The sequence below is a fragment of the Daphnia magna genome, unplaced genomic scaffold (genome assembly GCF_020631705.1).
Source record: "Daphnia magna isolate NIES unplaced genomic scaffold, ASM2063170v1.1 Dm_contigs114, whole genome shotgun sequence".
Taxonomy (NCBI): domain Eukaryota; kingdom Metazoa; phylum Arthropoda; class Branchiopoda; order Diplostraca; family Daphniidae; genus Daphnia; species Daphnia magna.
Window position 1 is genome coordinate 150,353 of NW_025533127.1, and position 24,425 is coordinate 174,777.

The 24,425-nt window shown below is 44.9% G+C and overlaps 4 protein-coding genes across 16 annotated transcripts in view; 1 reads left to right on the forward strand and 3 right to left on the reverse strand.

Annotated features, from left to right (window-relative positions):
• LOC116918770 (ubiquitin carboxyl-terminal hydrolase 48) overlaps positions 1-3,619 on the reverse strand; it is a 15,881-nt gene extending 12,262 nt beyond the window's left edge. Inside the window, 15 exon segments of the mRNA XM_032924531.2 lie at positions 93-271; positions 345-469; positions 534-726; positions 798-857; positions 859-976; positions 1,043-1,203; positions 1,269-1,499; positions 1,565-1,794; positions 1,869-1,976; positions 2,055-2,221; positions 2,286-2,534; positions 2,596-2,778; positions 2,840-3,193; positions 3,270-3,411; positions 3,472-3,619. Coding sequence (XP_032780422.2) covers positions 93-271; positions 345-469; positions 534-726; positions 798-857; positions 859-976; positions 1,043-1,203; positions 1,269-1,499; positions 1,565-1,794; positions 1,869-1,976; positions 2,055-2,221; positions 2,286-2,534; positions 2,596-2,778; positions 2,840-3,193; positions 3,270-3,403 — 2,492 coding nt within the window. The 5' untranslated portion in view covers positions 3,404-3,411; positions 3,472-3,619.
• On the forward strand, positions 3,617-4,859 carry LOC116918773 (elongator complex protein 5). Of its 2 annotated transcripts, none has more exons than XM_032924540.2 (5): positions 3,617-3,762; positions 3,825-4,148; positions 4,217-4,377; positions 4,441-4,622; positions 4,686-4,859. In XM_032924540.2, exons 1-5 carry the CDS (start codon positions 3,711-3,713, stop codon positions 4,792-4,794), a joined length of 828 nt encoding a protein of 275 aa, XP_032780431.2. In that variant the 5' UTR covers positions 3,617-3,710; the 3' UTR covers positions 4,795-4,859. The 2 variants fall into 2 exon arrangements, with proteins under 2 accessions (XP_032780431.2, XP_032780430.2); XM_032924539.2 differs by having other exon boundaries at positions 3,618-3,762; positions 4,214-4,377.
• LOC116918769 (rho GTPase-activating protein 21) lies at positions 4,834-21,464 on the reverse strand. Of its 11 annotated transcripts, none has more exons than XM_032924523.2 (22): positions 21,240-21,462; positions 20,809-20,962; positions 18,390-18,498; positions 18,148-18,260; positions 15,501-15,627; positions 15,194-15,327; positions 15,022-15,117; positions 13,253-14,867; positions 13,030-13,158; positions 12,754-12,837; positions 12,089-12,466; positions 11,787-11,906; positions 11,530-11,722; positions 10,937-11,194; positions 9,851-10,385; positions 8,722-9,771; positions 8,027-8,638; positions 7,782-7,962; positions 6,399-7,208; positions 6,256-6,338; positions 5,893-6,162; positions 4,834-5,828 (listed from the first exon to the last, which is right to left on the reverse strand). In XM_032924523.2, exons 2-22 carry the CDS (start codon positions 20,854-20,856, stop codon positions 5,526-5,528), a joined length of 7,248 nt encoding a protein of 2,415 aa, XP_032780414.2. In that variant the 5' UTR covers positions 20,857-20,962; positions 21,240-21,462; the 3' UTR covers positions 4,834-5,525. The 11 variants fall into 11 exon arrangements, 10 of the variants coding, with proteins under 10 accessions (XP_032780414.2, XP_032780412.2, XP_045022828.1 ...); XM_032924521.2 differs by having other exon boundaries at positions 12,089-12,463; positions 14,950-15,117; XM_045166893.1 differs by having other exon boundaries at positions 12,101-12,466; positions 14,950-15,117.
• A 122-nt stretch (positions 21,465-21,586) lies between these two features.
• LOC116918418 (RISC-loading complex subunit tarbp2) lies at positions 21,587-24,406 on the reverse strand. 2 transcript variants are annotated; one of them, XM_045166901.1, is made up of 8 exons: positions 23,611-24,406; positions 23,250-23,412; positions 23,009-23,150; positions 22,832-22,946; positions 22,739-22,764; positions 22,402-22,673; positions 22,193-22,327; positions 21,587-22,112 (listed from the first exon to the last, which is right to left on the reverse strand). In XM_045166901.1, the coding sequence occupies exons 2-8, from the start codon at positions 23,316-23,318 to the stop codon at positions 21,789-21,791; spliced, it is 1,083 nt and encodes a 360-aa protein (XP_045022836.1). In that variant the 5' UTR covers positions 23,319-23,412; positions 23,611-24,406; the 3' UTR covers positions 21,587-21,788. The 2 variants fall into 2 exon arrangements, with proteins under 2 accessions (XP_045022836.1, XP_032780012.1); XM_032924121.2 differs by having other exon boundaries at positions 23,506-24,406.
• Between the last annotated feature and the right edge of the window lie 19 nt (positions 24,407-24,425).

The following is a 24,425-nucleotide window of genomic DNA, read 5'->3' on the forward strand; positions in this document are numbered from 1 at the left end:
AGTTCGGCAAGGGAGGACAACACAACGCCATTGGAGATGCGGAGGAATCGCTTCATCAGACCAAGTCTACTGCAGAAATTGAACGCACTTACCTGACAAAGGCTCTCCACTTGTCGATCACTTCCTTGGCGATGACGTAAATCTCGCTGTTTCCTTCGGCAAATGGGTCCGGCCTGTTTTTACAACGAAACAGATCCTGAAGCACGGCTTTCTGTTGCATCGCCAGCTGTTTATTTGATTCCTTGGTTTGACCTTCCTGTTCCACCATTCTCTGTCACACGACAAATTCAAGCGTTTAAACACGAATTCGCAATGAAGGAATCCTTCTTCTCACCAATACTTACAATGCATTTTTCGCACGGGGATTCCGATGAGGAGAATTCTACAGCTTCGGGAAAATGACGATGTAGTATTTCCCAAACAGCTGCATGGATTAGTCTGCGTGGCCCTTCATCAGCAGTCAATTTATCTATTATAATGCGCCATTTGAGTTAGTTTGTAATCGCGTTATTGTTGGAAAATAGACAACACACCGTGAGGACACAGGAGATCTTCATTGAATCCTATTTCTCCTATCGAAGACGATGACGATGGTCGGTTTTCCCATTCTAATGTTTTCTCAAATTCCGCTTGCCATTCACTTCGATCAGGCTGCCTGTCGAAATACTTTTCCAATTCAAGTGAACCGGCCCCATTGCACTGACCGTTGCTTCTTTTTCTCTCAAACTAAAAATCACGCACAAGAACATAGTGTGAACGTAAAAAATTCATCGTGAACATCGATTTCTCATTCCTACCTTATATTTCGACTTGCTAGGTGCTTCACAGTGATTTTCACATTGATTGGTAGTAGTAGCTTTTTCGGAGCACAGTTCTCACCTTCACCGACTCTCGTTCGGAAATTATTCGTCTGTCCAAAACCATTTTCTTCCAGGAGCGTAAAGACTCTTTACCAATCCAGAAACTGGGTTGGCCCCTACGATAACAGATAGAAACGGATTAAGAAAGAAACAATAGTTTCGAGAATTTCGTTGATCATTACGGTTCGATTTTGTTTTTCATCAGATTTGTTATCAGTTTGCTTTCGTGGTCAAGCTGCGACCGAAGTTGGCTCGTAAGGCATTTGGTCGTAACGCATTCCCAACAGAGAGAGGTTTCATCCAGACGTTTGCCTCCGGAATACTCTTTGTACAACTCATCAGCCTTTAAAAAAAAAAGGATTAGAAAATTAAAGTTTCGAAAATCGAAACTTGATCAATCCAATTTACCACGCTGGAAGAAACGAGCTTGTACTCTCGAAATTTCTCAGGGTTTAGCTTGCCATGCTCACATAGTAAAATGGAATTGTCAATAGATCCTAGCTTCTCGTCATTGCCTAGCCAACTCATTAACCACTGGGTTGGTATAAATTCGCCTTTATCAAGCGAGTCGCAAGGAAGATTACCGTACTGTCGCTTCATTTTGGAATGCTTCTCTCTGCTCTTCTTCAAACTTTCATCCTAGTGTGGAAACTCATTAGACTTGGATGTCATTGAAGGAATCTGAACCAATGATTAAGACGTACTTTACGAGAAATCTTGTCGCGATTCCACTTTTCAAAGTTTTCGTTTTCATTGAACAAAGTAGTTTGAACCCAGGGAGGCAGAACGGCCGAAGGATCAGATAATTCGTTTGAGCTAGCAACGTGGCTTTCTGGTTTCGCAGCATCACGTCGGCTGTAAACAAGCATGTAAGCGTTGCTCGAACCATGACTGCCTTTGCCAACTTTGGGGCCAGTTCGACTCTTTTTAGAATCTATTAGAACAAAATTGTCATCCACATTGATGAGAGACAAAGAAGTAATAACAAAAACTGAACACTAGCTTTACCTTCCAAGTCTTCTTCGATGCCCAATTTGAAATTGGTACCCTCTATTTTCTGTACAACTTCATCATTAAATTTGTACCAAGTTCCTGAAATGGGATCCTTAATATGTGCTGCCGAATAACGTAAAATAAAGAGAAAAAAAAATGAAATCTCATAGAATTTTGCACAATGCTGTTCATGTGAAATACCAATATAATGCCCACTGTAGGCACTGGGTCCTCTGTGAATTAAGACGGCCGAAAGGTCATAATTCTGGTTGCTTTGCACCCCCCCCTGTGTTTTGACATAGTTCGACATGTCTATAGAAAACGGAAAATGCACTGTTGAACTGACCTTTTTCTTCAGTCCAGTTTTCCTGATAGATTAACACGAGCTTTCAATAGGTTTTATCAGTGATTTCGATGTGAATGTTTTCATACCGATCAAAGACGAATCGAAGGAGTTGAATGTTAAGCATCGAGGGCAAATGGCGGAGGCGGATGCTCCGCGTCGCATTCTGTTTGCTACTGCAATTTTCGCAAAAGTACTGATCTGTGCCTTCCAGTTTCTCTTCATGCAGAAACTCGGCCAGACATTCATCCAATGTTACGTCGCTTTTACTACCAAGGCTAAGGTCCAACTCGTAGAAAGCCGAGGGACTTGACGACTCTTTCTGGCATTTGGAGCACCTAGAATTTTAATTATCTGAGCACACAAAAAATAAACAATGTGTAATTTCAAGTCGATTACCTGGTTACGTATTCATATTCCCCTCTGAATTGATTAGGAACCATCGTTGAAACTTCTGGATCTGTCTGGAGCGACAGTTTTTCCTCCAGCAAGTTAAGAAATAATTTTGAAAATTCTTGTGCATCTTGCTGGGTGGTGGTATCTATTCCAAGTGATGCAATCAACAAGGTTGGATTAACACAGCTGTTGGAGAAAGATACATCAGTAGACTGTCTAAACTTACACACCTTACTATTGATAATACCTTCTTTTAGAAAACTGCATAAGAGCAAACAGTAGTTGTAATTTACCAACAGGTGAACTTGGAATAAACCCACCCTTTTCTAGTAAATCAAGAGTTCTGTTGCCTTTTTCTGAAGGATCAAAGAAGGGAACCCAGGAGTAGATGGCTTTGCGAAATATAGGATTGTGGAACCAAAGCTGCAGCAGGCTATTGATGTAGCAGGTAGCCCCAAGGTTGGTCAGCCCCACAAAATTTCCTTCCGTCCGAACAACATCACATGGATCCTCTGGTTCTTCATCAGTTACTTTTAACTCTTCTAACCATGCCTTCTCTCCTAACCCAGCAAGGCATCGGGGGTTAACTCTGCAATTTTTCCTAAAGAATAGCCAGCATTAAAGCTTGCAATGTTTTGAATGTACTTTGTTTCTTTAGCAAGTTGGCTGCAGCTTACTTGCATTTTCCAGGTTTGCATTTAGGGACTTTGAGTCTGTAAGAAGTGTGCATATGATCAATTGTTATGGCTTGAGCTTCTGTGCTATCAACCCACTGCCATGCTTCTTTGGAAGCCTGGTCCATTTTAGACATGACCTAGGCTGGAAGGTAAAGAGCTCAGCATATCATAAGTAAGTTTAACGTTATCACCGTCTACTGACCATGAAATGAAGTAGTAATGCCTGATGAAATGCTACAAATCAACTTTAATAATAAGCAAACAAACAATGTAAATTTGTTCGACACTCAACCCAAAACACCGGGTTTGACCGAGTAAGGCATAAAACTATAAAAAAATTCTAACGTTTCTGCCATCTATGCGCGGCGCTGTTAACCATTTAACATTGGAAACAACAACAAAGCAGAAGGTCACACAAGAAACCTCGTGCGCGTACGAAAAATGATTTTGAAAGATCTGTTAAAGCAACCGCCAGTTTCTATTCTAATTCAAGGTTTGTAAAGAAGTAAAGTTATTTTCATTCCATCGTTCTTGCAAATTTTTTTTCAATTGTAGATTCATTCTATGTTAAGGGAAGGCCACTGTTCCTCAGTTTGATTCACAACTATTCGAAAAATGGGTATTCTGTTCGTTACTTCAAATATGATTCGCCATTATCGTCAGAGAAGAGCGAAATGGAACAGCTCGAATTTTCCTGGCAGACTTGTATCTTTAATGAAAACCAAGATAGCTCTAGGACGGCAATTGAAAGCTGTTGGAGTTCAGATTTAGCCAATAATGGCAAACATCTTGTGGTTGCAATAGATTCATTATCTCCCCTTCTTCTGAACTGGACAGTTGGGGAACTTGCGTCAGCCTTAAGGAATCTCCAAAAAACAAGTGAGGTGACTTTTTAACAGTGGGCTACAGTTCTTGCCTAACATTCCGTTTTGCCATTGTTATAGCAGCAGTAGCTGTGGTTGCACTCGTCCATGGAGACGTCCACGATAAAGAGACTGTTCAAGCACTAAACTATATTTTCCATTGTCACCTAACTGTTCGGAAAGCACAGGGCCGTAACGTTTGCAGTGGTGTGTTGAGGAAAGGTAGCGGAAAGCTGGTCGACAGTGTAGGATTTGTCATTATTATTATTATTTTTAACTTCGATTTTCCTAAAAATTTATGTGTATAGGATGAATATTACAGCATTACAGACCAATGGGAGGTGAAAGATGTTGAAGAGGTTGTCGAACCTTCACCGAATGTCGTAGTAGACTCTTTGCCAAAAAATGCGGTACCAAAATCAACTTTCAAGCTAGATTTGAATGCAAAAGAAGAAGAAGCCAGGAGTCAAGTTGTTTTACCTTACATCAGGTAACTGATGATCAAAGTTGAACCATGGCAGTAGTCAGTAAAACTGGATTTTTATTCTTCTAGGAAGCAGGCAAGCTCTGCAACAAGTGAAACTTCGAAAGGCCAAATCATTTACGAAGCTGAAGCACCAGATTGGGATGATGAAGACCCTGACGATGACTTAGAAATCTGATTAACGTTACAATTATCAACTCAAATAAAACAGGTCCACTTGAATTAAACCAGTGTAATTACATATGTCATGTTTTAGTTTATTTCTGTGGCACAAAATGGCCATATGCCTTTGTTTTTATCTTCAATTTTTCGGTCTGAACTGTCAAGTCACGGATGACACAACGAAAGATAGAGAGCAAATGAGTGGACGGCACGTCAAGCGTACTAATCCCATATAATCAAATAATTCAGGTTAAAGAAGGGCGTAGGTATTAACGTCACTGTACTACAATTTTTCACGGGAGGAAACATGTTTCAGAAAATGGCGAAAATGCGTGCGAATGGGCACGGACGACACGTAGGTCGACAAAACAGAGCCATTATTTTGAATGTACACTTTGTTTTCGTAAAAAATAAAAATTATCATCACAGCTTTTAAGGGTGGTGGTGGTGGTGGTGGTGGTGGTGGTGGTAGAGGGGTGGGGAAAGGAACCCAGCCGACGCGACGCACTACTTTTCCTGTACACAGAATTGAACACGACAAACATTTACATTGAATGAGGCCTTGAATGAAAAGAAAAACACGAAAAACCAAAAAAAGGAAAAGTCTTTTTGTTGCGTCATTCGAAACAACAAATTTGACCGCCATACTGGACATTCAATCTACTACTTTTCCCTTTCGCTTAGATAAATTTTTTTAAAAAATAGAATTTGTATTTCATGCAAACGTCATATTGTGACTGCCACTTTTTACGGACTGGAAGCATCTTCATCCTGGCGGATGGAAGACGAGGCCTCAAGCGGCTGACCGCTGGCACATCCTGGCGCATTGGCTGGTAAAGTATTGGTGGCGATGGAGGCCGTGTCCGACCTCCGGCATAATTCTGGCGAGCTTGTCCTTATTCTTTCGCTACGCATCCACGTCTTGAGACTGCGGTCCACGTTGAGATCCTCGTCGCTAATCAATGGCTGTAGACGATCCCAAGCCGACCAGCGTGGAGCGGGAATAACGTTTCTCTCATCACTTTTGTCAGCCAACCAGCGGATTCGCACCTTTCAACCGAATCGTATCAACACGACGGAGAATAAAACAGAAATGCGTGCCAATTTGAATCACCTTATCAAAATCACGGGTACCGCCAACAGTGTGGCGTCGTTTGAGGCCAGACTCGCCGCTTCTCTGGACGAATTTTCTCGGCGTTTTCTGTCCGACGCTCGTCTGCCTCATCTCGCGCTCACGCGCTTTGGTATTACTCTCCGTTTTCTCGTCTTTCGTCAACGAATCGGAGCGCTTGACGGCTTTGCCGGTATCGGCAGATTTAGACTCGCGTTTCACGCTGACGCTCGCCTGTTTGATGTTGGGTCTATCGACTGGGTCGGCTGTTTCCTGCATGACAGATTTTTAGAAACCGAAATTTGTTAATGACGAACGGCAACTTCAAAAATGGCAAGTTGGGCGTGACTAGAAATCTCGTCTTGCCTTGGGCCCACTCTTTGGCTGGTCAGCGGCGTCGAGAGTCTCGTCCAGGTTCGATTCCAGTAAACGATTTGACTGCTCACCATCTGGCCCAAAATATGAAAATGTCAATGTCCTGAACGGTAAAAAAATGGCTCGTCACAAACCGGTCGTTGTTGCAGATTTCTTCGTCTCTTCCGTTTTGTTCGAACTGGCAGCGCTGGATTTTTTGGCTGGACTCGTCTCGGCGCTCTTCAGACGCGGATTCGTTTTGACGGGCAGTACTCTATTGGGCGATTGCGGCTGCATTTGGCCAGCTGACATTTGGCGCAGCATCCTGGGAGCCTGGAGTTCGCCGGCGCTCATCTTCTTGGCTGGGACGCTTTTGTTGAGTTCCACCGTCTTCGCTCGGCCAACAACAGCCATGGAAGACCGGCTCTTGACCGCCGTCGACGAAGGCGCCGTCACGGACTTGCTCGGCGACGTCCGAGTGGAATCGGTGGAGGCGGTCGCCACTTTGGCCGAGGCAGGCGATGATTCGTTCGATTTACTACTGGCAGACGGTTTAGGGATTTGAGATCGACCGACAGCGCCACCTCCACCGACTGTTGGCTGTTTGGCTGTTGTGGCTGATTTGGGGCCAGTGACGCCTCTCCCATTCGAGGATTTGACGGCATCGACTTCAACGACAGGTTTCTCATCGACCTTTTCTTCGGCCACTTGAGCAGCGTGATTGTCCTCCTCTTTCTGGGCAGCGTGATTGTCCTCCTCTTTCTGGACAGCGATGGCGGATAACGCTCGGCTCATTTGCGGCTCCTTTTCCGTATCTCGACATCGTTTTTCATCGGTGGCGATCGTTTCCACAGTTGGATCGATTTCAACTCCTTCTTCGGGCTGCTTCTCTTGTTGCTCTTCAGGTTTTTTATCTTGGTCCGAAGAGACGGAGACGTCCAACGTTGCCGTCGAATCAGTCACGTCTACGCAACAACAACAACAACAACAAATAAAAGACAATGAATTAGCGTCCATTTCTGTACAATCGAACGTCGTCAGCATTCCGCCAAACCATGCGGTTTGCATGCGTCTCTATCGAAAGAAATGTGGCACTAAGGGTCTAATCATGGAGATTTAAAAAAAAAAAAAATGACGTGAAAAAGGGGGAAAGATCATCCCGTGCAAAGACTAAATCGTGCGTCTAAACTAAAGACGGGATATCTTTTTTTTTTTTGTTTATCATCACACAAGAAAAGGGCCGGCACTTACGCTCCCTTCCTATTTCGATTTGTTTTATATTTTAGTTTGTGTTTTGTTTTTATGTATATATAAAATCCCCATTTGGTATGCATGGACCTAAATCGGGCCCAGTGACATCCAGGAACCTACACCCCGACAGTTAGAAACGAAAACGAACAGAAATGAAAAAACAAAGGTAAAAATCGAAACCAAAATGGGGGGGGAAACGAAAATTTGCAATTAAAAAATCATCTTTTTTTTTTTTTCATTTACAAAGAAATAAGAAGAGAGCTATTTAGTAGAGAGCCAACACTTACCGGAAGGATTGTCGGCCAGAACGTCGAGAAAGTCATCCGTTTCCATTTCTAATTTGGCTCGATGCCATGCAGACTCTACCTCAGTTTTGTCCAGGCGACGGGCTCCAGCAGATGGCGGAACGGGTTCGCCCTCTCTTCTCACTTGACGGGCCAAGTCTCTTTGTAACATTGCTTTCGTTTCCTGCATCATTTCGGACCGATAGTAATTTTCTCAACGTCAAGCGAACCACCGGAATTCAAATTACCTGTTCAAAGAGGCGAATACGCTCCTGGGTGACGGCACTTAAACCGGAATAACTTCGAATTCCGGCAGCATCGATGGGATGGAGTTTATTGACGACAAAACTTCCCGACGACGTCCGGCTGCGAAATGGCTCGGATGTGCCGGACGCTTGAGCCAGCCCATCGGCAGCCATTTCCGTAATTCCGGCCAAGTCATTCAGGGCTAGACTGGGCGACGGCGGTATGACGGTTTCGCCTCCAAGCGACGCCGATCGCTTCCTTTCTACCGTCGGAGGGGTCGACGGAATCTCTGCAGAGCTCAAACGGAATTCGGAAGCCTCCACTGGCAAGGCCGGCTGGCCTCCGGTGGAGCCAAGCTCGACTAGAGAATGAGCGGAGCCGGTAGGAACTAGTGCTTCGACTATTGTTTGAGTCGTCGCTATATTAGTAATAATGGTGGTGGTCGAAGTAACGACTGGAAAGGCTGGAGGGGCATCGCCCCGATCGCTCAAGTCGGGGCTGTCCAGTGACGTCTGTCTCTTCTTTCGCGCTGCTGCGATGATGGACGACACGATTTCTTTGGCGTAGGCATCTTTACGGTCATCCGTATTGCTAGCCAAATTACTGTTGCTGACCTGTCATCATCAACCAAAACCAATTACTCCACGACCGGATAATTAAACAACAAATAAATCAACAACAAACAAAAAAACCAAACCTGGGTGGGCGAACTGGGCTGTAAAGTGTCCACTTGGTCTTGATCGGGAGGGAAGAAGAATTCGACCTTATCGATGAGCGTTTCGACGATGCGACACTGATGAGACATATCAGTCACCATGGTAACCGTGCTGTCATCCCCTGGCCGAATGAGCGTCGGTCCAAAGACGATGGCTAGATTACGAGCTTCCATCTTGTTGACGTTACTCTTGCCGGCCACGCGCGACAAATGGCCCACGAGGTAGCGCAACGTGGAGTAATGGGGCTCGGGAAGCTCATCGACCAGCCGCTTGATGGAATTCAAACGGACTTGCTCCGGTTCGATCTTGCTGGCTTCGATCAAAGCGCCGTAGAGTTCCGACGTCACCAGCGGATCGGGCAGTTTGCGGAAGAAGGATTTCATCAGTGACGAGATCACGTTGACGTCATTCCAGCGCGGATCCGACTGATTGAGGCCGTCGAATCCACGGTTGAGCGAGTCGGAGAGAGCGTTAACGGCCACGCTGTTGCCCGGCACTCGATAAACGCCGACGCTCTCCAATCCGCGAGCTTCGACGATGCCGACGCAAAGTTCGACGATCAATGGAATGCTCTCCGACAAGGAGGAGCGAGGGCAGAACTCGAGCGGGACGCCAATGGTGGCCCCTTCGGGTATCATCTGCGGATGGAAAAGTCCAGCGGAGTTGGGCGAATTGCCCTGGATTTTCTTGAATTGCTGGACTACTTTGCGTCGCCACGTCGTCGGTTTGTTGACATTGGCCGGTGTGGAATGCGCGCCATCGCCGCTACCGCCAGATCCGCCGCTACTACCGCCGCCGCCGCCACCGCCACCGCCGCCGATGGTTCCAGGAAGACTCGGCTTTCGCGTCTTGGAGACGGGCGAATGTCCAGTGGGCGACCGGTTGCGGTGCAAAGTGAATCGACCCATGCGGCGTCCGTGAGCCATCGAATTATCAGCTTCCTGAGCCTGTCGGACTAACATCATTTCGCTGCTGCTGTAGCTGGACCCAGGGCCGTCTTCCTTGTCGCTATTATTGGCAGCCGTCTGCTCCTAATTTCGTTTGTAAAGAAGCAGAATATGTCAATTTAATAAATCAATAAAACAAAATAATAAAACAACAACTGCACACCTGTTGGAAACTGTCCAGCCAGAGGACCATATCGTTGTTATCTTCGCATTGCATTAGGTACTCGCACAGGCCGTTGAATGTGGAAAGACGCAGCACGTGCTTGCGTTTGGTGTAGTAGACTGCCACCTCGACGGTGCATCCTCGCAAGTCAATGACCATATCGTCGGCTCCAGTGCCCGGAGTGAAACTGCTGTTGTTGCTGCCACTGTTGTTGCTGCTGCTACCGGTGCCGTTGGCAGTGGAGGCGGACGAGGAGGCAACGTTACGATCTCTTGTGAAATGCACCGTGCCGCAACGTATCCGCGTCCACATTTGGCGCCAGGAACGGTCAGTGGATCGCCGACAATCGATGATTGTCTGTTTGACGTAGAGCCATCCTTCGCGTCCTTCCGTCTCGGACGGGCTGGGCGGATGAGCACCGGCCGCGCTCGAATTGGATTCGCCTTGCTGTTGCGATTTGGCAGCAGACACTTTTGTCGAGTCTCCAAAAAGCGAGCGCAATTTTTGGATACTGTGCGGCGGATGCGCCGGACGCCTGCGATATCAAACCAAAGAACAAATGGCGAATGGTGCGATTAAGACATGATTTCAACAAGCCGACCCAAAAACTAAGAAGGTCAAAAGAAAAGGAAAATGAAACAGAAGAGACCACCAGCAATTTTTGACCGATTTGCTGTGTACAAAAGGGAATTTATTTTATTTTTTTTTTTATTTTTTTTTTATTTTCTGTTTTGTATTTTTTGGAATGTGGTTTCTATCCATCCTGACTTCAAGAGACTGTCATTCGGGTCGGGTGAGGAGGAGATGGAAGAGGTTTCTCCTAACTTGTCTACAAATGAAAATCGTGCGATTAACAAAACAAACTAAAAGGCGGGAAAAGTCAAAGGAAGAAGAAAAGAAAAAAAAAAACAGAGAAAAGGACATTAGTACTGGGGGGGGGGGGGGTCCTAACGGAGTAGGGAGGGTATCGTCGAGTCACAATCTCATGCTGAATGATGGTGTGGGCTTTTTTGTTTTTTGTTTTGCATGTGTCACGGATGTTGTTCATCATCATCATCATCATCATCATCATAGTAGGAAGCTCACCGACTGGCCAGCGGTGGAGGTTGCGACGTCGCTTTGTTGGCAACAATCGAAGACGATAAGAGGGTAGTAGTAGTAGTAGTAGAAGAAGAAGAAGAAGAAGTGGCCATCCGCGGATGCGGAGTAGGAGGAGGAGGCCTGGATTTGTCTTCGAAATACTGCCGCAGGCGAGAAATCATGCCAGCCGCTGGCTGGACACGATCCACCACAGACACCATCACCAGATTAGTCTCCACTTTAACCACGGCCCACGAAGTCGAACTGTATGACACCATTGATAGATACATGGCCGAGAAAGAACGATCCGTCATGAAGAGAAAGAAACTAACGTCGTCATTCTGTCCCTCTCTTTTTTTTTATTTTTATTTGCGGGGTTCAACCAGGGAGAGAGAGAGAGAGGTGGGGTGGAGGGCAATGATATTTCTCGGGCCGACTCCCGGAAAGAGTTTGCGAAAAGAAAAAAAATAAAACAAAATAAAAAAGAGGGCAGAAAAGACTGAACAACAAAATGTCTCGCCTTTTCAAACGAAAAAGGCCGAATAAAAACTGAAACAAAAAAAAACAAAACAAATGGAAAACAAAGATGTTTCTCTTACCCTTTGGCTGAGTGCTCGTTGTTGGTGGGCGTAGACGTGGTGGTCGTGGTGGTCGTGGTGGTAGTCGTGCCACTAGTCACCACGGTCTCGGCTTCTGTTGTGACCGTGCCGATGGCCATCGGACCATCAACCGGGTTACCAGCTTGCGCTTTCAAATACGATATGCGTCTCATGCCCCGGTCAGAGTCGTCATCTAATCAAATGACCAAGACGCCGTTGAAAATGACATTCGACACTTCAGTTATTTAGCGCCATACCGTAAATCTTTTGGCGTCGATTGACGCTGGCCGTCGTTGCCGGTGTCGCCATTTTAGTAGCCGACTGGCTTTCGAGTTGCTGGACTGTCGCACTGCCGCTGCTGCTAATACTGCTCGAGCCTGGTGGCGAGAAACGACATTAATGAAGCAAACAGCGACGAATTGTTGGGTTGGATTAAATTTGAGAAAAAGAAAGAAAACCATTACAATGGGTGGAAACAAGTAGATCTAAAATGAAACAAACATTCCGTAGTTTTTGATTAGTGCAGCGATGGAGAATAAGAACCAGAGGCAAGACCAACCTGAGGAGGTACCTAAAGAAGCCATGAGCTGGTCGAATCGCTCCAAAACGGACAACTCAAAATCAGAAGCGATGGGACTAGGTCGTGGCAGAGATAATGGGCTACAACTTCTGGCCCTATCGGCCATGGCGGTGGCAACAATGTCAGCGTCGATATCAGTTTGCAAGCAAGGAGCTTTGGCAGAGGGACAACCAGTTGTCGTTGTTGGATGCAGCGCCAACGGCTGATGGTTGTTCAGGTTGTGATGATTGCCGGTTAGTTTCAAATGAGAGGGTCGCTTTTTAACGCGACTGACCGTCACAATGCTACTGGACGCACTCGTATTCGAGTTCTCATCCAGCGACGGATCAATCCGTAGTAGCGGACTAGTAGAAGCTGCTAGTATGCAATTCAAAGAAATAAAGAAAAACAACAAATAGGGAAAGGCAACAAAGCCAACAAACCATAAAATTATAAGGCATTCAAAACAGGAAAAATTGAACGACGAAAATTATTACAACACAAACAGCAAACGATGAAATTTAAGAAAAAAAAAAAGTCAAGCGGAAAAAAGAAAAAAAATTATCTATGCATTTTTTGTTGTTGCTGTTCTAAACGTCTAGTAAATGAGTTAGCGAGAAGGAGGCGCAGGCGAGCGGGCAGGGCGGGGCGGGAACGGGACTCACCGAAATCACGGACGGCGGAACGGTACGAGTGCTGCCTCAAGACGAGACTTTTACGCTCCTCCTCGTTCCACGTCACTTGTGCATCTACGATAATATACACACACACACGGCCATGTAGCCCGCATCAAATGATGTGTCTCATCGTTTAGTTTTTTTTTTGTTTTTTCTTTTCTGCTTGAAACATTCCCTTCGCCTCCCCCCGCTAGTTTAAACATTACCCTCCTAAAAAAACACTGAAACACTTGAACCTATCGGGCAAAGAAAGAGCAAACTCACCGTATGAATTGGGTGGAAATTCCAATTCTACCGCAGGCGGTTGACAATGTAAATTCGAACTGCCAATGATGACGGTGCGGTTCCCCGAACCGCCGATCGGCACCCGCTGAAAATCCGTCGCTAGTTTATCTTTATTCGTTTCAACAAAAAAGGAAGAGGTTGATGGTAAAAAAAAAAAATTAAACAATTATTATTAAGCGACGTAAACACAAGCGCTTCTTACTGGAACGTTCGGCGGCAGCAGCAGCGGCGGAGGCGGCGGCGGCAGCAGCAACGGCGGCGGAGGCAACGGCAGCAGCTTCCTGTTGTTGTTTGCCACGTTGAGCGATACGGGCCAGAAGGCCCTTTTCGGCGCCATTTTCAAACGGTTTGGTTCGCTTGACGACGACAGGCGCGTTGGCAGCCGACGTGGCCGCCGCCAATGGATGTTGGCCGGCTTTGGTGGGCGACGGCGTGAAAAACTCTTCGGGAGAGGCCAGCGGCGCGTGCATCAACGTCAACTGCCGACTCGGTTTCGATTCCGGCGCCGGATCGGACGCGATGTTCTCTTGGATGCGGGTCAGCGTCGACACGAACTGTTTGTTGCCAGACGGACTAGTCGTGTTGTTGTTGTTGCTACTGGTTACCGTGGTGGTTGTAGTCGTCGTTGTGGCATTGGTCGAACCGTAAAACGGTTTGGGTACCGTGTTGGGCACCAAGCCGAGGCCCACCGCGCCCGGCGACTGAGACGGGCTGACAGGAGGCGTAGCTCTTTTGGAGCTGAAAGAGACGGACCAAGGTTCGATGGACGTGATGCCCATCGGGATGATTTCTGTTTTCGTGACGGCCGAAGACGATGCCTTGTTATGATGCTGATGCTGATGCTGATGCTGATGCTGATGCAGATGATGGTGATGGAGCGGATGTGTCTGAGCTTGTTGTTGAGACGGCGTCGTAATGGCCGTCACCTCCGAAGTCAGCGAGTCGAGTGACGTGGTCAACGACGCGCTGATGGGAGGCCACACTGGCCGGGCGAATTTCTGCGGTTGGGCGTAAAATTCTTTGGGGACGGGCGGCGATTGCTGAGCCTCTTGAACGTTGACCCAGTACGGCAGAGCGGGCCTCTTCAGAAACTCCTCCTTCTGTTCGAAACTCTTCTTGATGCGTGTCATCACTTGCGCCTGTTGATGCGACTGTTGGTCGTTGCATTCCGACGCGGCCGAGTACAGACTGCCTTTGCTGGAATTGAGCGGAGAATCGCGAAGGTTCTGTTGCTGCAGGCTCGACACGCTGCCGTGGATCGCCGCAAACGTCGCCATTTCCATCGGATGCATCGGGTAGTGGAATTGTTGTTGTTGTTGTTGTTGCTGTTGATTGTGGGGGGGAAAGCTGGACGTGCCCTCTGAACCGGCGTAACGGGCGTGACCAGCGCTACCCGCCGCAGTGCTGAAAGTGGCAGCCGGGGCGTTAATGCTGGAAATAAACTCGCTCTTACAGGTGGGCGTTCCAGCGTAGGAACTTCGTTTCGAATGGGCGGCCGAATTGAATCCCGTGGCAGAGCCGGGATAGCATTCGACGCCTTGCCCGCCGGCTAGACTTCCTCGGCAACCGGCCGCACCGTTAGGATTGAAATCAGCCGATTTGCGCACGCTCTTGGACACGAGCGCGGCCGCCGCGGCGAGACGGGCCTGGGCCGCAACGGCTGCATCTTCGCTTGATCGGCTATTGGCCGTCGTCGTTGTGGTTGTCGTCGTCGTTCCGGCCGTCACCAACGGCGACAGGACGCGTCCGAGCGGCGCGCCAGTGTTTGGCTTTGGAGCTGGGCTCGTGTGGGATGTCGCTGGTTTCCTAGTTTCCACCTATGGCAATGAATAGACAAACGAGTCGTTGAAATCAATCAATCAAACAAAAAGTAGCGTGACGTTTCGGCATAATGGGCACCTGGAACGGTTGATAGGGTTTAGGCCGTGGCAGGTGCGACATGATGTTGTTGGGTTTCAAAGGGTCCATTACCATTTTGCCGGCCTGGTCTTCCGCAGTTCCAGCGGCTGGAATAACTGTCGCTGGTCTGGCGTTTGTGTACGGGTTGTGAGCCGTATCAGCAAAACACTAGAGAAACAAAACAAAAACAAACAAATGTTTTTGGTCAAGTCTGTTACTTGGCGATTCGATTGGTGTCGGTTACCTGCTGGAGAACGTCGTGCTCTTTCGGCATTACGACCAGCTGCAAATTGGGTCCACTTTTCTGTATCATCTGCACCACTTGGGCGTACGATTTGCACATGACCGACTCTCCATTGACACTCACCACCTGGTCACCTAAATTCACCAAACGATTGGATAGCCGTCATTAATTGGCCATCCATCACAATTTCACAAGAGAGAACAAAAAAACAAAACAAAACTATCGAAAGGGAAGGGTCCGGGCTAGACAGGATGGTATTGTGGTGAAAGAGAGTTAGGCCATATCATGTCGTATTCGATTCACGTACCAGTCGAAAGTCCGGCTTTGACGGCGGGTCCGTTTTCTCGAACATGCTTGACGAAGATGGTGTCCATCGGTATCATGGGGTCGAGCAGACCGGCCGACATTCCACGTTGCCATTCCTCGGGGCAATCCTTCAGAGTCGAAAAAAGAAGAAGAAGAAGAAGATGATGAAGAAAAAGAGGAAGAAGAAGAAGAAGAAACGAAAATGTATATCAAACAAGAGTGACAGATGGATATCACATGATACAAACATTCCAATAGCAAACAAATATACACAACGCACACACTCGATGGAACGGAGAGATTCTATTTAAGGGACTCATTTCCTTATGCGTGTGTGCGCGCTGATGATGACGGTTATGTCTAGTATTCCAATATAAGAGGGAGGGCAAAATGGGGAAAGAAAAAAAAGAGAGAGAAAGCAGCTGCTATATACGCTTTGAATTCAAAAGTGCCCCCTCCTTCTCTTAATCCCAATCTGAACGCCAACCAAAAATCCCATTTGGAAATGAATAAATAATCAAAAGAGAAAATATCTAGCACACAAAATGTGTTTTTTTTTTTTTTAAATAGGGATGCAATACACTTAAAAAAAACATATTCAAAGATTAAAAGAGAAAAGAGCCACTTGGGTCCGAGAGGTCTTGTCATCAAAAAGGGCGTCCGTGCTAGTTGAGTGTGTGTGTGTGTGTGCAATAGTCGGTTCAACGAATCAAACCAAACGAAGAATACAAGCCTCATATAAAAATATAAAAATAAAAAAGAAAGAACGGGCCGGAGGCAGGCCTTTCTCATTATATATGCCCGGGTCTCTCTAACTCGGTTCCACGACTTGACATCAAGGTGGGAAATGTTCTTTTTGAATTTCATCGTCACGAAACGATCGTAAAAAAAGGAAAAGGAAAAAGCGGAGCGATGCACAACAACGACGCACTAGACTACCAAACAATCGTCATAAAAATGAATGATGGCTCCTTATCTGTACACGTATACAGACGTACACAATCGGGTTCCTATGCGACAGACTTTATAGGAGAGTCTCGAATGCGTGGGCCACCCCGTCCCCCCTTACAACGACGATCTGGAATGTGTCCAACAATTTGCGTGCCGGAAGAAGAAGAGTAGAACATCCGTCCTTGCAAATGCAACGCTCCAAAAATGCTCTTTCTCTCTCTTTACTGACTCTCAGACGGGAAGGGAAAAAAGAAATAATAAATACAAAAAAAAAATCAAAAAAAAGTTCCAGCACGGAGTCTTGTGATGTGGTGTTTGTTGGTCCATGTCGACCTATCCACTCCCGCAACTCCCACTCGCGGTCTGTTCCAACCCTCCGGAGACGATCGTCCCACCGCCGAGTGGCTGTTTGTGTGTGTTTGTTGTTTGGATTGGAGAAGAGACTGCAACATGATCGATGGACCCGGTTTAATCCAATTCGGGTCAAGGACCGAAAAGAAAGAGCCGGGAGAAAGTCGCCATTACAACAGGCAAAAATGAAAGAAAAGAAAAAGAGGCACAGGGCCCATAATCTGTCCCCACTATTCTACTCTCTCTCTCTCTCTCTCTCTCTTCTCAGGGCTTACTTCCCAGCCCCGATATTATTATCCTTCCCTGCGGTCAGTTGAATTTTTCGTTCAACTTTCACAACGTTAGTGGTAGAAATTGTTGCCGTTGTTGGTGTGGAAACCTTTTTTTTTGTTATTTTTCATCGGCCTTCACGCTACACAACGCGAATGAAAAAAGGACCGGACGACTAAAACAAAACCGCTGGTGTTTCGTTTGGCTTTCGATAATCGACCTTAAACTCGTCGTGTTCATCGTCGTACATGCGGTCACGTAGACCGGCCCCACATTCGTAGACATTACTGATTCATCCCGTGCCGAAAAAAAAAAAAAAAAAAGAGTTTAATGTAAAACAACAACAAGAAATTGTGGTGACATATGCTTCCTTTTGCTGCTGCTGCTGCGCTTTATAACCCTTTCGCTACCGCCACACACACACACACACACAGAGATTTGAGAGAAGGAAAATCCAGTCTCTTTGACGTACCGCCAATCCGGACTTGGCCGCGCGTCATCCGATCAGCCGAGGCTAAATCGGGACTAGCCTTCGCAGCCTTGAAAGGTCTCCGACCGAATGAAGAGTCTCTCTCTCTCTCTTTTCGTCTCTTGCTAAACGTAAAGGAGAAGGGGGGGCTTACGCCAACTGGTTTGTTTGGCTTTTTTTTTCTTGTATTTTCTTTTTCTTTTTTCACGGTCTGGCCCTTTAACGACGCAGGCCATGTATGCAAGACGACTAGTAGTTGTAGTAGTATAGTAACATGAGCATTCCTCTTTCTTTATTCTTCCTCGGCTTTCGGGAGTGGCTCTCCGCTCCTGGCCGTTTTGTTTAGAGAGAAACAGACTCTCCCACACACACACACAAAACTGAAACCAAAAAAGAGCATTTCATGCATGCCGGACGCACGCACCTCGAGCTACCCCCATTGTCTTTTTTATTTTCCTCATTCTTTTGCAGGAAAAAAAAAATAAAAATAAAAAAGAGGAGGCATATACGAGCGGGAGGGCTTACGTACACAAAGTCATAGCATCAACCAGTCAACAGCCACCAAGGCCAAAAACAGAGGAAAACGTCTAAACAGAAAACAACTTACGGAAACAGAATCGGGCGGGTAGACGATAAAGTGACGCAAGGTAAATCCGAATCCAGCGCTGGAACGCTGGATAGTAATGCAGCGCGGTCCGCGGACATTGCGCCTATCTCCTCCTTTCAATAAATAAATAAATACAAGAATTAAATCATCAATTGTGTAATGAGAATTTTACATTTGTCGACACGTCTCATGTGAAAATTAAGAGAGAGAGAGAGAGAAAACAAAATTCACTATCCACACACCTGAATCTGTATTTGTAACCGTCCGCGGTTGAGTCGGCGCCGCCGCATTCAGCCGGTCACGGACGGCCAAAGTTGATATCTTGCTCGACGACAATTCGTTGGCAACAATCTGCTTACACGACAAACGACACAACCATCACCACAAAACCAAAATATATATATATTTTTTTTTAAAAAGGAACAAAATAGAAAGAGATAAAAACAATGTGAAACAAAAATTTAAAAAAGAAAACGGTCACGGTCCATCAATATGGACAGGTGCAACATTATCAGACGACAGATAAGCCTTTGGTCTAGTCTTTCGTTTCACCCCTGCTTACTCCCCTCCCCCTCCCTCAACGGTCGTGTTTAGAATTTTAAAAACAAAAATCTCCATCCCGCTTACCGTTACGGAATAGCATAGCGGAGAGAAACCGGATTTTTGTTTTGAAGGAAAATTACCTATTACGATCTGCGTGCACGGTTCCAGTTTGGCCCAATCGCAGTCGGTTTGGCGGACAAAGCGCAAACAGGACATGAACTCGATGGCAACAAAAATGTCTCAAATGATGAGCCGTGTGAATATAGACAGATAGAGGCGATAGACCGAAGAAGGTGAAAAAGAAACAGAGGCTCGCATTGTTGACGTTTGTTATTGTTGTTCCATGGAATATCCCAAAAAGAAAACTAACAAAATATCTGACCTTTCTTGGCCAACGCCACACGTATAAATAATCTATTGAATTTTCCTTTCTTTTTTTTTGCCCTTCTCTATTTCTGTTTACCTTCAAAATATATGTGTGTGATTACAAAAGTCTTTTAAAAAAAAAGACGAAATGTCGTTTGTCTAGCAAGTCATACACCCCACCTCCGTCCGTCGTTTTCCTGGTCCCTCGTTGGGGTTTTATCTCTGCGCTTGCGTGTTCTCTTTCTGGCTGGACCAAACGGCTAAAGATAGCATTAACGGCCGGGCGAGCAGAGGGAGAGCCTTGCGACAAAAACCATCTCCTCTCTCTCTCTCTCTTTCTCCTCGAGTATATAAATAAATTTGACGGACCGACTCTTCTTCTCTTATTTCCACCCCTTTTTTTTTGAACTTTTTTTTTTTTTTTTTCTTTTTCGCCAAATACACGACGGAATGTTCCGCTACAACTTTTTGGGTGCCACTTGCCGAGGCCGAAACAAGGCTCTTATTAGCTCCGACTTGTGTCTCTTTCTCTCTGTGTCTGTATAATATACCGCGCATTCCGGCCGCAGCTGGACTAACCAGCACACACGGACGCATACATACACACACACACACACGAAATACTAAGGAAAAAGGGGGGGAAAAGAAAGATTTTTTTTTTTTTTGCCGTCTAAATCGTTAAGGAATCGTTGAAAATAAACCGACCTCAGAGTCTATAAAAGGGCACTTCTCTTTTCGGTTTTTTTGGGGGTTTCGTTTTCCGTTCTCCTTCTTTCGTTAAAGGTTCCAACGTTAACCCTAGTTTGTTATGCCCACGAATGTTACCTGGTTTCACTTCATTAGCCGTTTTCTTCACTACAGCTCCCCATCCCGGACCTTGACGTAAAACAGAGATAATGGGTCAACAGTATATCTCTACCACTACTAACCCTCACCCCATTTTTCTTTTTTCTCTCTTTTAACTTTACGTGTTTTTTTTTTTCTCTTCGGTCAGATTTAAAGTTAATGATATCAAATGTTTTATTGTTTCTTTTTTTTATTTCTAGAAGTGAAAGGACAAAATTAGATTTGTCTATTTCCAAAGTCGATTTTTTTTTTCAATGGCTTCCTCCCTTTTTTTTTTCTTTCTATCTTTCAATTTTCTTTTGTCATCAATCCTATTCAGGTGGGCGTACCCGTATAATATAACCCGAAGAAAAATTTTACATAAAAAAAAAAAAGGGAAAAAGAATAATCAGTACTACTTCCAGCCGTACAAGTAAGAGACAGCGGCGACCTATAAAATATTTCTCTCTGCGCTGTTTTGAGCGTGTAATCCGTGAACAATTCAGACAACAGACAAAATTCTCCCAACTCCTGTAACTTTCCCAGGAAAAAATAAAAATAAATACTGAAATAAAGTGACAATATCGAGGTTATATACGGAAGTCGAAATAATAAGGGACCTCAAGAAGGAGGGGGAGTTTAGGGTTGGGGGTTCTTTTGTGGGTGCGAATCCAACTTTCTCTATTCTCTTTTGTGAGTGGCCGTGACGATCAAACTCGTCGGAGCGTGAACTTTACTCGGTAAAATGAGGTAAAAACGTTGAAGCAACTCAAAAAAAGGAAAAAAACTGGTTGAGCAGTAAGCGTCTCTCAGCCGACTTAACACAAATAACGAAAGACACACCAACAGAATATGAAGAAGAACGAAATCAACAAGAAATGGAGAAAAAAGAAAACCCCAGAAAAATGGTCGAGGCTTTTTGTGTACCTGCTGTTGTTGCTGAACCGTCGGCTTGCTGCTGGGCTCTGCCATCATCACGAGAGAGCCAACAGCCCAAACTGGTCGCCACCGTCTCAACTATCAAATGCTGATGTGATCAATCCCGGGCGCATTTTCCTCACTCCAGTCCTGCATTCGAAACCTAACCAAAAAACCAACGGCTGACGTCAGCATTCTTTCGATGATGTCATCTTCCATTAAACTAGCATCACGAGATTTCTCTCGTTCTCTCTCTTTTTCTCTCTCTTATACACATATACACACACAAAATTCCAACAGCAGAAAATGGAAGAAAACAGTCGATCGTCGGCTCTTATCGACCCATACCCACCCCCACACACAGACACACACAGACACACACACACATACAACGGCCCTCGACACACCGAGCAACGACTTCTTTCTCTTTTTCTTTTTACCTCTGGGTGGCGCCAGCCAAATGCTTTATATGCCACTTTGGGATTTGCCAGCTAATTACTCCACACCCAACACCACTTGAATTGATTTAAACTGGGTTACAACTACACAGCAGCAGCAGCAGTGGCGGCAGTAATACACACACAAACACACTCCAACCACACTCACACCCTCTCAACATACACACGGCGCGAAACTCGTCTCACTGAGCGTCGAGCGTCGCGGACAACACCAACTAAAGCCAACTCACGACTAAGGCCAACAGCGCCGGGATATTGCAGCGGACCAAATGACAAGAAGAAAACAAAAAGGAAATATCGAACACTCTCCGCCATCTAGCGGTCATCGGTCCAAATCAATCATAATGTATTTTCTCTCGTCAAATTTCGGCATCACATCAATTTTTAGGGGGGGTCACTTTATAACACGCACAGCACGCACACATTGGTGATTGAAGAATGCCAAGATGTTTGAGATTGTCAACTTTATACTAATAAATAATCTGTTGAAGTAAATTTTAAAGTCAATGGTCAATGGACAACTAACTACTACTACCGATTCTCCTCGTTGGCTAAGTTGTTTGCAATGGCCTGCTGATGGCCACCGTCGCTGACACCGGGTTGTGCCGACTTCTTGGTCATCAATTTGAGATACTGAAGCGCATTAAACGTAGCTTGCTTCTGCGCTTCTTCATACGACTCACCGCTGCCGCAAACGACAGCGATGGGAGTCAGTGACATTGTTAAAAGACACTGATATCGACCTGAATGCGTCTTTTCTTCGATGTCTACGTAGGTGGCGTCAAATTTCTGTTCTACAGATATCTCTTGCAACAATTTGAAGTAATCTGGATTAGGATCTTTCAAGACAATTTCCTGCGCAATGCAAAGCAAAATATTTTTTTAGCAAATTTAAAAAGCATTTAACAAAGACGACATATGAATATTTTTCGTACTTGTAAAGCTGTAATTTTTTCGCCCATGAGTTTTCTTAGACTTCGATGGAACTGCGTTATTTTGAGACCGTGGGAGGATTTGGTTGATTGGTTTTCCTTCAAGCCGCCACACCTCAATGAAGCCCTTTGCGCAATCTGTAAAAGTTGGAGAATGTTTATGACTACTATGGTTAAAATAATCACTTTCGATTGTAACAAGTTTCAATTACTTCATCCTCGTCCTCTAACCCGCCATGGTTCGGTAACTCTATAGGCGTGTCTTTAAGTTTCATCTGCATACGATAAGCCGCTTGCCTTTTAGCCAATTTTTTCGACTTGCCCACTCCAATTTCTTGGTGTTTTTCAACTACACATGTAATAACAAATTCCCTTTCATGTGGTAGGCCATTTTCTCCTTCAAGTATGTAGCTTGGTGGGGCCCATCTGTGTGATATGCACAGTTCTTGGAGATTACCTACTGGATTACCTGGAATACCATCATCTGCAATAATATGTACACAGTGTTAAACAAATATGAACAATCATAAATATGAAAATTGTAAATACCATATGGTGAGGTAACTGTCCTTAATCTGAAAAAGTTAATGTTAAATCATTAGGCACCAGTGTGTTGCATACACATTTTGAAAGAGAGCTCACGTGCCAACACCAAGATTTTCCAGCAATGTAGAACAATGACCACCCCAGATTTTGTCTAAGACTGCCTTAGCTGCAGCATGCTTGGCCTTTTTTTTAGATTGACCAGATCCCATTGCTACACAAAATTTATAATAGTGCAAGGATCACTTGTCATTATGTACAATTTTCTTAACATACCAACAAGTTCCCCAACGGAAACACGGTATTTGAATGTAGGTTCATGAATGGCACCCTCAATTTGAATTAAATCATATTTGGGGTTAATTCCCTTCTTCACATATAGCTCCTGAAGCAAGGAAACCGGTGTTTTTGCCGCACCCTGAGACAGAAAAGCAAATATGTAGACAATCGACAAGGAAATCAATGAAACATGTTTTTTTTTTTTTTCTTGAGACACCAGAAACTGTGGGAGACTTACCGAATCCATGCTCTCGGCTTGGATGCTTCCGTCGGCTTCGTCCGTGTCTTCGAGATTATATATTTTCATTTTCTTTTGAGAGGAAGATGCACAAGACAGTTAGTTTATTTTTAGATGTTGTTATGTGTTGTCTCATGTAGACGACGTGGGCAAGGAACGCCATCTGGAGACAAGAGAATTATTAAAAAACACTTCTACTTCCCAAAAGGATTTGTTCAAGTTTCAAAAAAAGATTATCAAGGAAACTAATTATTACATGTTTGAGATAAAGAAATTTATGAATGTTTCTTCTACTGTTTCAATAAACCAGTCTTTGTAGCTTATGTGTGTTTAATCTACTATTGATACCACAATTGCTGACCGTTTTTTAAGTCAGGTTTTCTTTTGTGCACATTTAGAGAATGTTTTTTTTTTTTTGCTGTTGTTGTTCAAGGAATAGAGTGTACGTGATGATGGAGACGTGAGTTGAGTGGCTAGCTACAAAGAATCTCTTGTTTGCTAGCGACGAGACTGGGCCTGAAGCCAAACCGTTTTTCGGTTGTACTAAGAGCATACTATCTCTATACGCACCAAGAAGCACTAAGTATAGATCACGAGCAAACGAGAACTGTGACTAGAAAGAGCAAGAAAAAACGAGAAAAACGCCAGGAGAAAGACGAAACTGACGGCTCATTGCTCTTGCAAGGAAACAAAAAGGAAACACATCGGCATTCCGTTTCTTCACTCCGTCTGTTTCGAATGCACCATGGGCCCAAGTGAAATATTGGCAGACATTTATCTAACAACTTATTTACCTAATAACCGTAATATTTTAGACCTAAATGTTAAAATGTGCGCAAAGATAAGACAAGATTTGAGTAATGAAACATGACTTCAGCAATCGTTCTTTTTTTAAGTCTTACTCTGATTTTTCAAAGCATAATTCTAAACATTGGAGTGGCGTTACGTGTATAATGAAACAGAAAATAAGCGTTTTCTATTTTAGAAAATTAAAACGCAGTATTTTTATCTCGGTTTGTCCATTTCTTTGATAACAAGGGAAATGGAGGTTTGCAGTAAATAAAGCCACTCGTCAAGGTCAGACCAAGTAATAAGGGCTTTTCGAAGTCGCCATTAGCCAAACAGACTTTTTTTTCCTCTTAAAAGGATATTTTGTAACTTCCTATTCCGCAAGAT